The sequence below is a fragment of the Gossypium arboreum genome, chromosome 2 (assembly GCF_025698485.1).
Source record: "Gossypium arboreum isolate Shixiya-1 chromosome 2, ASM2569848v2, whole genome shotgun sequence".
Taxonomy (NCBI): Eukaryota; Viridiplantae; Streptophyta; class Magnoliopsida; order Malvales; family Malvaceae; genus Gossypium; species Gossypium arboreum.
This window is the reverse complement of record NC_069071.1, coordinates 56,784,784-56,802,216: the sequence shown is the minus strand read 5'-3', so window position 1 is coordinate 56,802,216 and position 17,433 is coordinate 56,784,784. Positions and strand designations below refer to the sequence as shown.

The 17,433-nt window shown below is 32.5% G+C and overlaps 1 protein-coding gene across 3 annotated transcripts; it reads right to left on the bottom strand.

Annotated features, from left to right (window-relative positions):
* Positions 1-7,001: 7,001 nt before the first annotated feature.
* LOC108463110 (pentatricopeptide repeat-containing protein At1g77360, mitochondrial) lies at positions 7,002-9,672 on the bottom strand. 3 transcript variants are annotated; one of them, XM_053024801.1, is made up of 3 exons: positions 9,475-9,672; positions 9,220-9,299; positions 7,002-9,022 (listed from the first exon to the last, which is right to left on the bottom strand). In XM_053024801.1, exon 3 carries the CDS (start codon positions 8,988-8,990, stop codon positions 7,548-7,550), a length of 1,443 nt encoding a protein of 480 aa, XP_052880761.1. In that variant the 5' UTR covers positions 8,991-9,022; positions 9,220-9,299; positions 9,475-9,672; the 3' UTR covers positions 7,002-7,547. The 3 variants fall into 3 exon arrangements, with proteins under 3 accessions (XP_052880761.1, XP_052880762.1, XP_017618551.1); XM_053024802.1 differs by having other exon boundaries at positions 7,002-8,992; XM_017763062.2 differs by having other exon boundaries at positions 9,220-9,672.
* Between the last annotated feature and the right edge of the window lie 7,761 nt (positions 9,673-17,433).

Below are 17,433 nucleotides of genomic sequence, written 5' to 3'. Positions count from 1 at the left end.
ACCAATTGAAAGCGCGATGAAGCAAACCGAAAATACCAAGAGGGGGTGAATTGGCTTTAAAAATTTTGGTGAAAGTAAATGCAAGAATGAAATAAAGAACACAAAGAATTTAGAATGGTTTGGCCCCAATTGACTACTCCACTACCGTAGCTTTCCACCTCTAAGGATTTATCCCAAATTCACTAATTTGTTCAACCTTTGAGTATAAGGTTTAACCTTACAACTCCTTAAGATTTCTACCCCAAATCTTAAGTTTCAAATGTAATACCCTGAAAATCTTTACAGTAATATATTATCCTTGATATAATAAAATAAGGAAATAAAGTGATAAAAAGGGAAGTTTTGAGTTATGGCAACATTGGGAAGTAAATTATGATATCTTGATTAGGAAAGGACTAAATTGTAAAAGTTAGAAAAGTTTTGTTGCCTAAGAGTAAATACTCAAGACTTAAAGGGTTAAAGTGTAAATATGAAAAGTTGAAGAACCAATAGTGTAAATATTTTAAGGGTAGAATGATCTAGAAACTAAGGAAAATGGATGAATTAGGACCAAATTGAATAAGTGAAGAACTATGAGGGACTAAATTGTAATTTTACCAAATTAAATGATGACTCAAGGATGGAATTCTAAAAGATCATGAAGGGCAAAATGGTCAATTAGTAGAGAGAGAATTCTAGAATGTAATGATTATGTTAATGATATTTTAAATTAATTAATTAGATAAATATTATTTTATTAATATTTTATGAGATATTTAATATTATTTTATTATTATTTATTTAGTATATAAGGAAAGAAAGATGAAGAATTTTCATCATCTTTCCTTTCCATGCAAACTAACGTGAGAGAAAGAGAGGAAGAAAGAAAGTTTTACTTTCTTTACAATTTGGTCCTTTACCAAAAATTCACCATTTTCACCCAAAAATCAAATGAATTTCCATAGCTACCAAGAGAAAAATGTTAAGGAGAACATGGGGAGTTAGAATATCAAGTTGGATTCAAGAAATAGAAGCTGGAGGAGAGAAAATCAAGTTAAAGATTGGTATCAAGAGAATAAGGTAAGTACATCAAGATTTCAATATGTTTTAAGTTTGTTATTGTTGATAAATCATGGAAATAATGTTATAGTAGAGTTTTATTACATAAGGTCCTATGTTCTTGATATGTTAGTGAAGAGAAAATAAGAGAAAGTGATGAGAAATGGTGTAGAAAAGAAAATAAGGGTGTTATAACTAGAGTGATCATGAAATTTGGTGGCTGACCTACCAAGGCCCACTTTGAAAAATGAGAGGGTTTGGGTAAAATATAGGCCGAAAAATGGGCTTGGGCAAAAAACGAGGCTCGTTTAAAAAGCGGGCAGACCTCGTAAGAGTTTTTTTTGGCGGGCTCTACATTACCTACCGAATAATATATTAATATATATTTTTATTTTATTTTAATTATTTTAAATTTTAATATAACTATTTTTTATTATATTGTTAATTTGTGTATTGTTTTAAGAATTGTTTTAGTATTATTTTTATTTGTTTTAATATTTATTTTATGTTTTTAAATATATTTGATTTATTATATTTTTAATTTTTTTATTTAATGAAATAAGAAAAAAATTAATATGGGCCGGGCCGGGCCGGGCTCGGGTTTAGTAATTTTATTTGGGCCCAGCCCGAACCCGGCCCGAACCCGGCCCGGCCCGGCCCGGCCCATGATCACCTCTAGTTATAACATGGTAATTAATATCTTGCACTAAAACAGTTATGGACAGCAGCAGTAGTCTAACTTTGAAAAATCACCATAAATTTTATAAATTGAATTAGAAGATGAAAAAAATATGGAATTAAATCTTAATGAGTCTAGTTTCTCATAGAAGAAACAGTGTAAGCAATGAATTTGTAAATTTTGATATATAATGAATTTTGTGAGACAAGGTCAGAATGAATTCAGGTTCCCCTGTTCAGACTTTGAAAAATAATAAAAAAATGAATAAAAATAATTAGAGGCTTAAATTTATATTTATAGAATCCTGAATGAGTCTAGTTTTATTAGAAACAAACTAGAACATCATTTGAATTCTGTAAAAGGAGATAACTAATTTTTAGTGAAGAAGGGTCAGAATTGTCAGACAGCAGAACAGGGGTGACTTTAATGAATAAACTGTACTAATTGGCTAAACCAAAAATTCTGAAAATTTTATGATAAGAATACATGTGAGTCTAGTTTCAGGAAAAATTAACGGATCTTAATTTCGAGTTCTTTAGCTTAATATATAAATAATTTAGTGACTATGACGCAAATGGACAGTTTTGAATGTACATATAAGTAAATAGTGAAATTATTGATAATGTTACTTGTTGTATGTTATATAAATTAAGGATGTGGAATGGAGAGGAGGAGGAGGAAAATATGTATGAATATTCATCTAGCATGGCTAATTTGCATGTTTTAGGCTCGTGGACTAAATTGAATAAAAGTAAAATTTTATGGGCAATTTTGTAAAAATGTCGAAATGACTAAATTGCATGAAATAGATTATTTTATTATTTAAATTACAAAAATTTAACGAAATTATCAATTTAGTTCAAGATCGGGAAAACATGTTTTAGGGATTAAATTGAAAAGTGTTGAAATTATGGAAAATTTTGATATTTTATAGAATTCATGGACTGTTATCAATATATATGAGAATAATAGTTGGAAATAAGGATTAAATTGCAAGAATTTTACTTTCCGTCCCTAAGGATGAAATCGTCATTAATTAAAGTTTAGGGGCAAAATGGTAATTTTGCCTAGAGCATTAATTAAATGTATTAGAATATGAAATGAATGAAAATGATGATCAAATTTATTTATAAAGATCCGGACGACACAAATACGAGACTTGATCATGGAAAAGAAAATATATCGAATAATGAAATAATAAACACGAGCAATCAATGAGGTAAGTTCGTGTAACTTGAATTATATTCGAAATGCTTGAGGTTGTATGTAATTGATGTGAATATGATTTGAATGTTCATTGTATGAAAATTTATAAAACATTGATATATTTGATAAAATGGGAAGAAATCCGGTTGAATGAAAGGAAAATTCGATGGATCTCTCGAAAAGGAATTGACGGTAAAAGGATCTAGCAGGACGGGTGATCCTATCTGATATAGCCCTCCGAAGAATATGTGTAAAATGGATTTAGCCGGACGGGTAATCCAAATTAGGGTCTCAATTTAGCTTTGGATGGTAATTCAGATCCAAGCTCATTAGAGTAATTGTCGTTGCAGGGATTTAGCTTTGGTGGTAATCCCGACAATACTCTATGAGTTTATATTGCGAGGATTTAGCCCGGACCGGTAATCCGCCGCAAGGATGAGGTTCATGGAGTGTGCTCCACGATATAAAATGTGTAAGACCATGGTTGAAAGATACCATGGCAACTGATATAAAATGTGTAAGACCATGGTTGAAAGATACCATGGCAACTCGATATAAAATGTGTAAGACCATGGTTGAAAGATACCATGGCAACTGATATGAATGTGTAAGACCATGGTTGAAAGATACCATGGCAACGTGATATGAAATGAACAAGACCATGGTTGAAAGATACCATGGCAACATGACGAAAATGAGTAAGACCATAGTTGAAAGACACTATGGCATCATGTCAAAGATAAATAAGACCGTGGATGGGAGACGCCTAGCATCTCATTGAACAATTGATATTCAAGTAATATGTATCGGATGACGAATGGTTATATGAAATAATTATGAAGATAGATAAACGAAATAAGTATAAGTACATGAAATATAATTTATGTTAAGTTTGATATAAACTATTACGGAATAAATATACATAAAATATATGGAAATGATGGAGCATGAAATATTGATATAATGAAATGAATGATATATGCTTATGAAGAAAGCGGTAAGAGCATGATATGTTTCATGACATGTACATATATGATTATCTTTGATATGTTGATACAAGGAAATTATGTAATTGAGACTATTATTAAACTCAAGTGCGATATGTCGAGAAAATAGATATATCAGTGTTGAATTTATATGAGATATGTGCAAGTATACTAACAATGTTGCTGTTTGATGCTTATACAACTGTCAAACTGTTGATTGAATGGTAATATATTTATTTATATGATGCATTGAATCGGTAAGTATTTAAATTTTTTTTAGTGATCTGTAAATGGTAGTAATGCTCCGAAACCCTGTTCTGGCAGCGGATACGGGTTAGGGGTGTTACATCAAAACTTCTTAAAGTGATACAAATAAGAAAACAAAGAAATAATCCTTACAAGATAAATTTGTTTAAAAATTGAAGCACAAATACAATGAAATACACTTGAGCAAAATGAAAGAAATAAAGCTCACAAGTGTATGCAAGAATAATATGAAAATTTAAGCTCTAAGATTGTTTGATTGATGATTTTTGCTGGAAGTACTTTTCTTGGATGTTGTAGGACTTTAAAAGATGGTATTTATACCCCTAATAGATTTCCAGCCATTGAGGATGTTGGAAAAGTTAATATGGCCATTGGGGATGTAAAACCAAAGCATTTATTTCACTTGCAACTTTGAGCATCAATACCTTTAAAAAGGGTATTGATATTTTTTTTGTCATAAATGTTAATTTAGTGATCGTTGGAATGAAAAAATCGATACTTCAAAAATATTTTACCGATACTTCCTGAAAGAGGTATCGATACCGGATCGATACCTTGTAGGATTTTTGAGAAACAGAATACAAGTTTAGTATTGTTTTTAAGTAAGGTATCGATTATTTTCGAAAAGTATCGATACCAAATCATGGTATCGATAATTTTTAGATTTTTGACAGAATGCCTTTTTTATCTTGATTTTACTAAGGGTATCAATTATTTTCAAAAATTTTCGATACCGGGCCAAATGGTATCGATACTTTTTGGCATGGAGCAAGTATAACTTGTTTGAAAATCATTTTGATGTGTTAAAATGATTTTAACTTGATTGGGATCATTTTCACTTGGTTAAAAATAATTTCACTTGACTTTAAAATTGTTTCAAAATTTTCTAAGAGTTTATTGTAAGTAATAACAATTTTACTTCTTAGAACTCAAATTTAAAATTATTTTGTCAAATTCAGCTTATATTGAAAAACACTTTTAATTTGTTATATCAAAATCTTTTATCAAATAAAGCTTAATTTAACAAGACATGATTAAGGCCTTGACCGATAAAGAGTTGGAAGACTCAGGCATCACAGTCCTTAGAAGGGTTCAAAGGATTATGTGTTCTGAAAGAAAGTGGTGGATCAGAGTTGTGTCTGGGAAAGTAAACTTAATTGCGGATCAATTGGTTAAGGTTTGCCTTACATGGAAGTCAAGCTTACAAATTTTCGATGTGCCTCCTTATGAGGTGATGGGGGTCCTTCAACAAGAAAAAAGCTAGTGCTGCTTTTGAACAATTGATTTGATGAAATTTTATTTACTTTTCACCAAAATAAAAAGATAATTGTTGTAAATCTATCATGAATTTTTGTCAAATAATGTGGAAATTATGTTAAAAAAAAAAAGAATGTGTGAATCAAATTAACAAAATTAATAGGCGTATAGTAAGGGCATGCATTATTACTTTTATGCATGTTTTATTTTACATTTTTCACATGATTAATTATGTTCATAAATTTAACAAGTTCAATTAACCATTATGATTTATCAAATTAAACTAATTTAATTTATCATGAGTTATTAAATTCAAGTGATCAATTTATAAGTTTACGATGTTTTAAATTCATAGTAGATTATTTAATTAGAAAAATTAATAATTTATTAAAATTGATATCTTTAATTTTACTCATTGAAGATTATTTTCATTTAATAAAATATGATTAATAGATTTTTATGTAAAATTTAAACATTTTATTAAAATAATAGTTTAATTAAAATAATTTTTATTTAATAAATTATAATTAATAGACTTACAAATAGCTACAATTTTATTTAAAATTTTAAGCAATACACTATTATAAAGAACTAATTTAACAAAGAATATACTTCATAATTATGAATATTGTTATAAAGGTTAAAATAAAAATAAAAAATTATTTCCACTAAAAACTTAGTTGTTATAACTAAATTTTATTATAACAAGTAGTTGTTATAAAAATTACTGACTATACGAAAATCTTGTAAGAGTTGATACACAACTGTACAAGATGCTATTGGGTGAAGGAGATTGAAACATGCTGAAATTTTTACTAAAATAAAATTTAGATTATATTAATTTAAGACCAAAACACTCATGGTATTCACAGCTTTCAATGCAGCTTCAGTTCATGCATGTAAGGAACGGTTAGCCAATATATGGTATTTACGAACATATGTTTTAGTTTTTGACACACTGGTGATATAATCTCACAAAAATCCCAATACAAACAAAGATAATGAAAAGAAAATGAAAGCAGTAAAAGCCAATATATGGAAATTTTCAAAACCTAAAAACCATTACACATAATCTCAAAGAAACAATGGAAGAAAACAAGTTATTGCATGAGTGACTTCATTTCCTCTCCCATTGACATTGCAAAACGGGCAAAAATCACATAATCAGGTGATAGATTTCACAAATCTATCTGACCTAGAATTCCCCAGACTCAGTATTAACAGTGAAAGCAGCATATATGATTCTTTGCTTTGCCTTAACTTCTGATTTCTTTCACATCTAAAACACAAGAACTTAGCAAGTACTTGCACTGAGAGGGCTGATTAGTTCATTTACCTCTTGAAAGAACCCATGGCATCAAGAGACGCCAAACGTGCTCTTAACAGCCCGTGATATCCATATGCATGCCTAAAAAACAATGCTAATCCACTTCCTCTGTTTTTATCGATTACCAATGTATAGACACAAATTGAGTCAAACCTGCTTCTTACTCCTGCTTCCAGCTACATATTCTCCTTCTTGTATTCTGTCTTTCTCTGAATATCAGAGTTTTCGGAAACATCTCATATTTCATTTCAATAGATATTTCATTTCAATGTAAACGGTTACATATATTAATAATAGTAATAATAATAATAAAAGTCATGAGAATAACTGTGTCCACTTGAAATATCAGCAAGGTTTGGCTTTGAAGCACAAAAACCATGCCGGTTCTCAAATTATGAAAACTTGAATTGCTGTGACTAAACTCCTGAATCAGCATATGATGCATAAAATGAATTTTATGACATGGGCACCACTAACAGAGCATTACCATTCTTAGAAAGCAATAATGAATGAACCATTCTTTTAAGTTACAAATCGGGTTAACATTTTCCCGTAGCTGGCAGTGTATACAGCGAAACCTATGGAGAGTTTGATTCAGTTACTTTCACGTCCACTAGTGAGGCAAGACTGAAAACTTTTGGAAGAGAGTGAAAACAAAAGAGAAGTGCAAAAGTGTTCTTTCTTTTTACATGCGTCAGACCAGAAAAGTTACCTTAATTCCATGAGGTAATCAGGTATTCCAATTCCATCAATTCAGCATTCTCAACAACTAAAAAGGAAGAATTCTTCAATCACACAAAGGCTCCTTAATGAGGAGGTTCATTTTCTCTTGAAGAAATTTGAGCACGTCTTCTCTCCCTTCTTTTATAAGCAATTGCTTTAACCTCCCAAATGTTGGACCTGAGGGCTGAATGCCCTTTTCTAACATCTCTTCTAGTAAAATACAAGCCTTAGCAGCATTGCCCTTCTCACATAATCCATTTATGAGAACTGAAAATGTGTGCATGCTAGGGATAAACTGCTTCAATTTCATGTACTTCCATACTTTAAATGCCATGTCTAACTCATCTCTCTCACAAAACATCTTTATCATTATTGTATACGTGTCTGCATCTGGTTCACATTCTTTGATCATCCTGCGGAACACCTTAAAAGCTTCATCAGTTTCTCCACGACCTATCAAGCTGTTGAGAATGATATTGCAAGTTCTTGCATTTGGTGTCACACCCTTAGAATCCATCTCGTTTAATACCCTATACACATTCTTTAATTTGTTTACTTTACAAAAAGCACTAATCAGAGCATTATACACAACCACATCTGCCTTGATTCCATTTCTTTCCATCTCTAGGAATGCGTCAACGGCATCTTCAATTCTGTTTTCTATCCCATAAGTATGGACCAAAACGCTATAAATAAATGAAGTCGGCCTGCAACCATTAGAATTCATTTCCCTAACAATTCCAATTGCTTCATCCACTCTGCCAGCTTTGCATAGAACATCTACCATTATACCATAAGTCACAATATCCGGGTCACAACCCATATCAACCATCTCTCTGTAGATCTCCCTAGCCTTTGGCAAATTCGGAGCACGACCCCATCCTTCAATCAAAATACTATAAGTTTTTGAGTCTGGCACAAAACGATCTTTCATTTTATCAAAAATCTCTTGCGCTTTCCTCACATTCTTAGTCTTACATAAAGTACTCAGTAAGGCATTAAATGCTGCTAAATTTGGTGGCACACCGTACTTCTCCATGACATTAAAAGCATAAACAGCTTCATCCACCTTTTGAACCCTTGCATACTTTCTGATGATAATACAAAACGTTTCAACATTCAACATGCTCTTGTTCTTCATCGCATTCACAAGATTCCACATGATTTGATACTGCCTAATCTTAGCCAAAGATCCAATCATGGTATGGTAAGCCCTAACAGTGTGCATATAATTCCGCTGCTTCTCTGCCCATTCAAAAAATCTATAAGCCAACATACCAGCATTCTCGAACCGCTTAAGAACATCCTCTGCTACCTCCGGCGAAACCCGTAACCCACTTTGATCAAGAGCTGTATCAAGCACCACTGGAGAGGATGACATCATGATTTTACAAACTTTTTTGCTCGTAACTGAAACATCTCTCGTTGGTTCACTTGAACAATATCTTCTCACCAGCGTAATACATCCCAACATTTCACGAGAGTTGTAAACTTTGACCATTTTCATTTCTGAACTTCAAATACGAATCAGAATTCACCCTAAGTACAGCAAACAAAACAAACAAAAAAACCAATATTATAGCATTTTAAGCCATTTTCGATATACAGAGATTCTTTTTTTTTTTTAAAAATTTCTTTCACTTTTATCAATTGTATATAGAAAATAACGCTATTGCTAAGTAACACGCCCCTACCCCCCAAAAAAAACACGAATTTAAGCTAAAAAGCCGACCAACCTGCTGATCAGATAGCCTCTGAATCTATCTGGCTCAAGTGCATTAACAGAGTCAATAAGACCATCATAATCCCGAACAACCTAGTAATTTAAGCTAGAAAAAATCACTTAAAAGTCTTCTTGAAACGATCCACCTTATCCCGAAACAAAACAAAAGAGAAGGAATCAAAAGAGAAAACAACGATATCACACGAACATAAAATCAAACAGTTGGTCGGCAATTGGGAATGCTGAAAGAAAAACCCAAAAGGCGGACCTCGAGAGATTCAGCTATAGGCGCTAGTCCATTTAAATGATGTCGTTGAAGGCCTGAGAAAATAGCAGGTTTGGTTTTGTACGGGCGTGGGCTTTAAGTTGAGGGAGGGATGTAGGATTTAGTTTTTCAATTCGTAAAAATTTGATTTAAGTGGAGCTATTAATCAACCCAATTCGAACATCACAATATCCAACTTCAATAGTTAAAACTTTTAAGGGTAAACTAGAGTAGTAGTCATGAGTATTATTATTTTTAACTAAATATAAAAATTATAAAATAATCATACAATTATTAGTAAATTTTTATTAAGTCATTCAATAATAAAAATTATAAAATAATAATTTAATTATTTAATTTTATCCTTTTAGTCACCAACATGTTAACTGTGGCAACTTATAAAATTAAATAATAGTAACTTTTACCCTTAACATTTATACACAATATAATTTAGTCTTTTTACAGTTTTGCTTTTCTTTATGATCATTTTACCTAAATGCTAAAAAAATAAATCTATCAACTAAATTTGATTGAAAATAAACAAAAGAAAAATAGAAATACCACAAATTCAAAAAATAATTTTCAACTTTTCTTATTCTTTTAAAATTAACCATCAATATCACAAACAAAAAAAACTACAAAAAAAGACCAAATTACACAATGTGTAATGGTTGAGAGTTAATTTTTTTAGAATCAAGATTAAATTGACATAATTTATACATGTTGAGAGTTAAAGTTACTATTATGCCAATTTTAAAAGTTGTCATCGTTAGCCAGTTGGTAACTAAAAAAGACAAAATCGAATAATCACGTGGCTATTTTATAACTTTTCATAGTTGGATGATAAAAAAAAATTTACTCATAATTGGGTAACTACTATTACAATTTACTAATGAGCATTAAAACCATCAAAAATAAATTCCTATAACAAGATAACACTAAATAGCAGTATAGAGTAGTAGGGTCAAATCCATAGGAACTGGCTATCCAATTTTTTTTTCTCATGACCAAAATCACTATCACGATCACAGTCATGCCCACAACCTGTGCGTAGTAATGCTGAAAAAATAAAAAAAGGGGTTTTAATTGATAAAGATAATAAAATAAGCAAATACGTAATGTAATAAAATAAAAATAAGAACAGATTCAAAATTTCAAAAATAAATTTAAGCAAATAAAATAATGAGTGAATAAAATATTTTTAAGCTTAGTCTTAGCCTCGGTACACCCTGAACTTGAACTGATCCTTGAAAGAAGGTTTTTCTTTCCAATCGATAAGTTGGTTATAGCGGTCAAGGACGCCTCAAACCACCAACTTTTTCTCTTGTAGTCGGTTCTAATACGACCAGTAAATTGACCCTTATCGAATTTCTAACCACATAACATGTACCCTAATTTAAGACTTCGACAACCTTACAATCTGAAAAGCCCAACTCGAATTAACAACCTCAACCGTATGGGTTGTTTAAATCTGATCACTATCTCCCTTGGCGGAATCCAATTGGCTTTTCCCACCTGAACACGCCAATTTGTTCGCGGGATTTTGAATACAGCACGGCCGACCCAACTTTCCAATTGTATTTCAAACGATTCCAATCCAACGTGCACTTTTTGAATTGAAATCGAATCAAATTTAAGGGACGAATTTGTACTATCACATATACCGGAGAGATAGCGAATACCGAATTGCAAAGTATTTAGTTTGGGTTCATATCTCACGATTATTTTTTCGGAGTGATAACCGGACTAAGGCTAAAATGAACTTAGTTAATCATGAAATAAGTCATGCTAGATGGAGTATGGAAGTGACTTTAAATGGAAACTATGGAAAGTGAAAAGGGGAAAAGGCTTGGAAGGTAAATAAGCCAAAATGTTGAAAGTAAAAGAAAGAAAAATAAAATTGCAGAATGATGCACTGACGCAATAAATGAAAGAAAGAAAAGAATTTATTAATGTCAAAAGCTAAGTGTGTTCAGTTGGTTATAGCCACTAGGTATTTATACACACTTCTAGTGCTAAAATTTAGCTAGATTTTTCCTAAACATTATCACTAGATAAATCAAAATTTAAAAACCAAATTTAAAATAAAGATCAAATTTAAACTAATTACAGAATTTTAACAATATCAAAAATAATTTGATCTTTATCCAACCAATTTCAAACTTTCAATCTTTATCCAACCAACTTCAAATCTTCACTATTTCAATTTACCCCTCCTTTTTGCTTTTTGTTTCAATCTAGTCCCTTTTTGTATGATTTTGAATTTCAGCATATCAACTTCATTCCTGATAAAAAAATCCAAATTTAGTAGCATCTTATTCGATAATTAGCCAAAAATAGATGTATTAAAAATATGAATTTGTCTTGCTATCAAATTCCTCCCCCTCCCCCCACTTAGCTCATGCTTGTCCTCGAGCATGATGTCTACTAAAAATCATTCGACAATCCTTTTCAAAATCAAACCCCCTTTCTCAGCCAAGTATAATGCAAACAATTAGTTGAATAAAAAATAAATAATTGCTAGACTCAATCAATAAGCATTTTATAAAACCTATGTCAAACTCAACTACTTCACTAAATTTAGGCTTAATCGAACTTGCAAGACAATCATACTCAATATATATTTTATTATTATTATTTTTCCTTCTTTTTTTTCTTTTTCTTTTTTAACTTATTCATAACATGTCAAGTCTTTTGACATGAAATGAGATGACAACCCAAGCACCTCACCCTGGTTACTCAATTCGACATTATTATATATTTTTTTGTTTATTTATTTCTTTACAAATTCAAGACACAACCAAATATTTTGACGCGAAATGAGATGACAATCAAGCATCTCACCCTGGTTACTCAACTTGGCATGTCCCTAATGATTTTATAGCTTAGTTAGTGGAATGTTACAAGTTTCAGTTCGTCACCAAATCTTTTGACGCTAAATGAGATGACAATCTAAGCACCTCACCCCGGTTACTCAGTTTCATCACATTTTCGATCCTTCACTCTTAACGAAGCCATTAACTGATTACTTGTTTATTTATTAATATGAGTACTTTCATTAAGCAAGTTCAAAAGAACCAACAATTTATATGAAATATTGACTAAGCCATAACATTTTCAATTCTACAAAATATTTTTTGATCAAGTAAGCAATAGTTATTCATGACTCACCCAGTAATTTTAATAAACTTAGCATAAGATTTAGGGGTTAATTTTCAAAATGAATTGAGGAATTATCTAAGTGAATGAACACATGCAAATAAGCAATAGCATGGCATGCCCCCACTTAGCCGACATTGCCCACAATGTATTAAAAGAATAACAAAAGTTGAGGTACAGTATACTCCCCGTGTATATTCAATGGGTCGGAAGATGGTGAAAGTGACCGCTTTGCAGTATGGTGAAGATGCTTGATATGTTGGATTCTATTGTTTTGAGGCGAGCTTCTATGCGAAGTCGTTCATCCACAGTAGAAGGTGGTTGCTCCTCTTGTTCTCCAATAGTCGGATCGCGTTTTCATCGAAAGACTTTATTGCTTCGAGCGATTTGTGTACAGACTAGAATTGGCCAATGTTGAATTTTCTCGTATCTTATTTGGTGTTCCGATGTTGTGAAATTTAGAAATCCTCGAAGTCTTTGTTATAGCAGCATTGTATAGGTTCAGCCCTACTGATCGCGCTTATTATTTCGAGGAGGCTAGTACTTATTTTCAACTAGACTGTGCGGTGTACTGCACATATCAGCAGCTTCAGTGCTGCTATTCGGGGTTGATTCCAACCCTTCATTGGGCTGGTGTGATCATGTACTTCAAGCACGAGCAATAGCCAACCTTGTTTGTCGTGGAGTTAGTTGCTAACTTTGGCTCAATGGCATAGTATCATTATGATCTAAAGTGCTAGCTCCATCCAAATAACCTATAGGAAATGTTAATAACGATAAAACATGTGGTGAATTTAGAACGTTATACATTATGTCGTTAGAACCATTGGGATGAACACGTGAACTTTCCATCTCGACTATTGTTAAGCTTCTTTAACATCCGTGTTGTCTAGGTCCAGCAACATGTATCAGTTGTGGTTTTGAAACTTTGTCGTCTAGGTTTAAAACTGGTGGTGTTGAAAATTGGTTTCGACCTCGATTTAGAGAAACCGAGAAAACATCAGTTCACTATTGTTTAGTACGAACCATGGTCTATTTTTGGGCTCTAAAATCAATCGGCGACAATTTATATCGACAGTGGATGGTTGCGATCAACATTAAGACAGTTTGTGTACTTTGTAGGATGGCAATGATGGGGAAAAAAGGTGGGGTTTATAGTTGTAAAGGTGATGGTTAGGTTTTGTATAAGGGTGAAGAAATGTGAGGTTTTGGGGTGGTTTAGGAGAGGTGATGGCGCTTGATGTAGGCCCGACGGTGGGGGTGTGAGCAGTGATTGGAAAACGATAGATTTGTTTGCAAAAGGCAATGTTTGACGGAGGGGGAAGTAGAGAAGGTGATGGCGGCATAGATGGAGAGCAGTGGCATTTTTGGGAGAAGGTTATTCGACGGTGGTACGTCGTCGATAAGTGTTAAAGATCGGTGAAGAGGCCCAACGGTGGTGAAAGGCTGAACGATGGTGGCTTGATAGTTAGGATTTTGGGGAAGAAGAAGAAGGAAAGAAAAGATAGGGAAATGTGAGGGTTTGAAAAAAAATGAATTTCCTATTTTTGTTGTTTTTTTTTCTTTTGGTTGTTTGGCCCTTTTTTCTCTTTTTTTTCTTTTTTTCTTTCTTTATTTGGTTGTTTGGCCCACTTCCCCCCCCTTTTTTTCTTTTGGGTCGGCCTCCTGGCATTTTTTATTTTTCTCTTTCTGTCCTTATTTGCTTCGGCTTGGCTCTTTTTTCCTCGTATTCTTTTAGGTTATTTTGGGCTAACAAAATTTAAGGTTGGGGTATGGGTTTGTTTACTTTGAAAAGATGTACGCACCGAACATAACCGTGCCCACGCCACGATTTTATTTCAACTACTAAAAAATGATTGCCTTCGTCCATGCTTCTGGAAAATAACATAATCAAATGGATTAAAATAATATTTTATTTTATTCTCAAGCTAAACTAGAATTCAAAATAAAATAAAATAAAATAAAATATGGGTTGCCTCTCATAAAGCACTTTTGTTTAATGTCCTTAGCTCGACGACCTAAAAATTTAATTGTTCGGCTCTTCGAAGAATAATTCCTTTGCCATGTGTACTTGAAAATTCTCGTAAAAGGGTTTTAACCTTTGACCATTGACTTTAAGCATTTCTCAGACTCCTTACATTTAATCTCAACTGCACCATGAGGAAATAATTTAGTAATAACAAAAGGACTAAGCCATTTGATTTTTAAGGTTGGGGTATGGGTTTGTTTACTTTGAAAAGATGTACGCACCGAACATAACCGTGCCCACGCCACGATTTTATTTCAACTACTAAAAAATGATTGCCTTCGTCCATGCTTCTGGAAAATAACACAATCAAATGGATTAAAATAATATTTTATTTTATTCTCAAGCTAAACTAGAATTCAAAATAAAATAAAATAAAATAAAATATGGGTTGCCTCTCATAAAGCACTTTTGTTTAATGTCCTTAGCTCGACGACCTAAAAATTTAATTGTTCGGCTCTTCGAAGAATAATTCCTTTGCCATGTGTACTTGAAAATTCTCGTAAAAGGGTTTTAACCTTTGACCATTGACTTTAAGCATTTCTCAGACTCCTTACATTTAATCTCAACTGCACCATGAGGAAATAATTTAGTAATAACAAAAGGACTAAGCCATTTGATTCGATGTTTACCCAAAAATTTCTCAGTGTGGGATCGTAAAGTAACACTTTCTGGTTAACTGAAAATTGTTTACAGGATTTTTTTGGTCATGAAATGCCTTGGTTTTGTCTTTATAAATTTGGGCATTTTCATATGCGTCGTGCCGGATTTCCTTGAGCTCTTGACTGCTTAATTTCTGATTGTTACCTACGGTGTCCAACTCCATGTTACATTTTTTTACCGCCCAAAATGCCCTATGTTCTAACTCCAGTGGAAGGTGACATGGTTTATCGAATATCAATCAATAAGGGGACATTCCTATAGGTCCCTTGTAAGTAGTACGATATGCCCTTGATGCATTGTTTAAATGCAAGCTCTAGTTCTTTCTATTTGGGTTCACGGTTTTCTCCAGAATTAACTTTATTTCGCGGTTTGAAACTTCTACTTGACCATTTGTTTGTAGATGATAAGTAATGGCCACTCGTTGTATAACCCTGTACTTTTTCAATAACGTATCAATTACCTTTGTTGTAGAAATGAATTCCTCTATCACTGATTAATGCTCTCGGCGTGCCAAACCTAGAAAAGATAGAATTTGTTAGAAAATCTACTACAATTTTAACATTGGCACGATGGGTAGCTTTAGCTTCTACCTATTTAGACTTGTAATCAACAGAGAGAATAATGTAAACATTTTTAAATGATGAAACAAACAGTCTTATGAAATCAGTGCCCCATACATCGAAAATTTCGCACACATATATAGAAGTTAGGTGCATCTCATTCTTTAGGCTTAAATTAACCACTTTTTGGCATTTCTTACAAGTCTTACAAAATAAGTAAGCATCACGAAAGATGTGTGGCCAAAATAATCCACATTCAAGTACTTTATATGCAATGTGTTTAGGACTGAAATGCCCTCTACAACCATAAGAATGACAAAAAGTTAGTATAGATTGTACCTCAGTCTCTGCGACACATCATTTAATTACCTGATCGAAACAACATTTCCAAAAGTATGGGTTGTCCCAAATATAATATCATGAGTCACTCTTGAGTTTGTCCTTTTCATAACGTGATAAGTTGGAAGAAATAATACCTATAGCGAGATAATTTACCATATCTGCAAGCCATGGGTAAACTGCCTGAGTTGATTGAAAATTGTCATCTAGAAAGTCGTCTTTAAGAAAAGCATCATCTTTTGGAAGGGATATTCGGCTCAAATGATCAGCTACCAAGTTATCGCATCTATGTTTATCTTTAATCTCTAAATTGAATTCTTGTAATAGTAGAATCCATCAAATCGGTCTAGGTTTCGCCTTGTTTTTCCCGATCAAGTATTTCAATACTACATGGTCAGAAAAAACAATAACTTTAGTGCCTAATAAATATGGTCTAAATTTTTCCAAAGTAAAAACAATGGCTAATAATTCTTTTTCAATAATTGAGTAATTGCTCTGGGCAACATCTAATGTTTTAGAGGCATAAGATATGACGTGAGGTTCCTTTCCAATTTTTTGTCCAAGGATAGCTCTTACACTTTGGTTACTTGTATCGCACATGAGCTCGAAGGGATAATCCCAATTTTGCAGTTGTACTGTAGAAGCTGAAACAAGCTTTTGCTTGAGGGTGTCGAACATGTTTTTGCATGCTTGATCAAATTCAAACTCTTTATCTTTCTATAATAGATTGCACAGTAGTCACGAAATCTTCAAAAAGTCCTTTATAAAGTGCCTGTAAAAACCTCCATGACTAAGAAAATAACTAATTTCCCTCATAGTTGTGGGATATGGAAGTGATTCATAACATCAGTTTTGGCCTTATCGACCGCGATCCCTTCAGTGTAAACAATATACCCTATAATCAATCCCTTATCTACCATAAAATGACATTTTTCATAATTTAAAATGAGATTAAATTCTAGGCATCTTTCCAAAATTTTAACGAGGTTTGACAGACACTCACTGAAAGAATTACCATGTACTATGAAATTGTCCATAAAAACCTTAATTATTTTCTCGACATAGTCGAAAAATATACTTACCATACACCTCTGGAATATGGTTAGCGTATTGCAAAGTCCAAACAATATCCGTTTATAAGTGAATGTGCCAAAGGGACATGTAAATGTTGTTTTCTCTTAGTCTTCTGGTGCCACTAGAATTTGGAAGAAAACT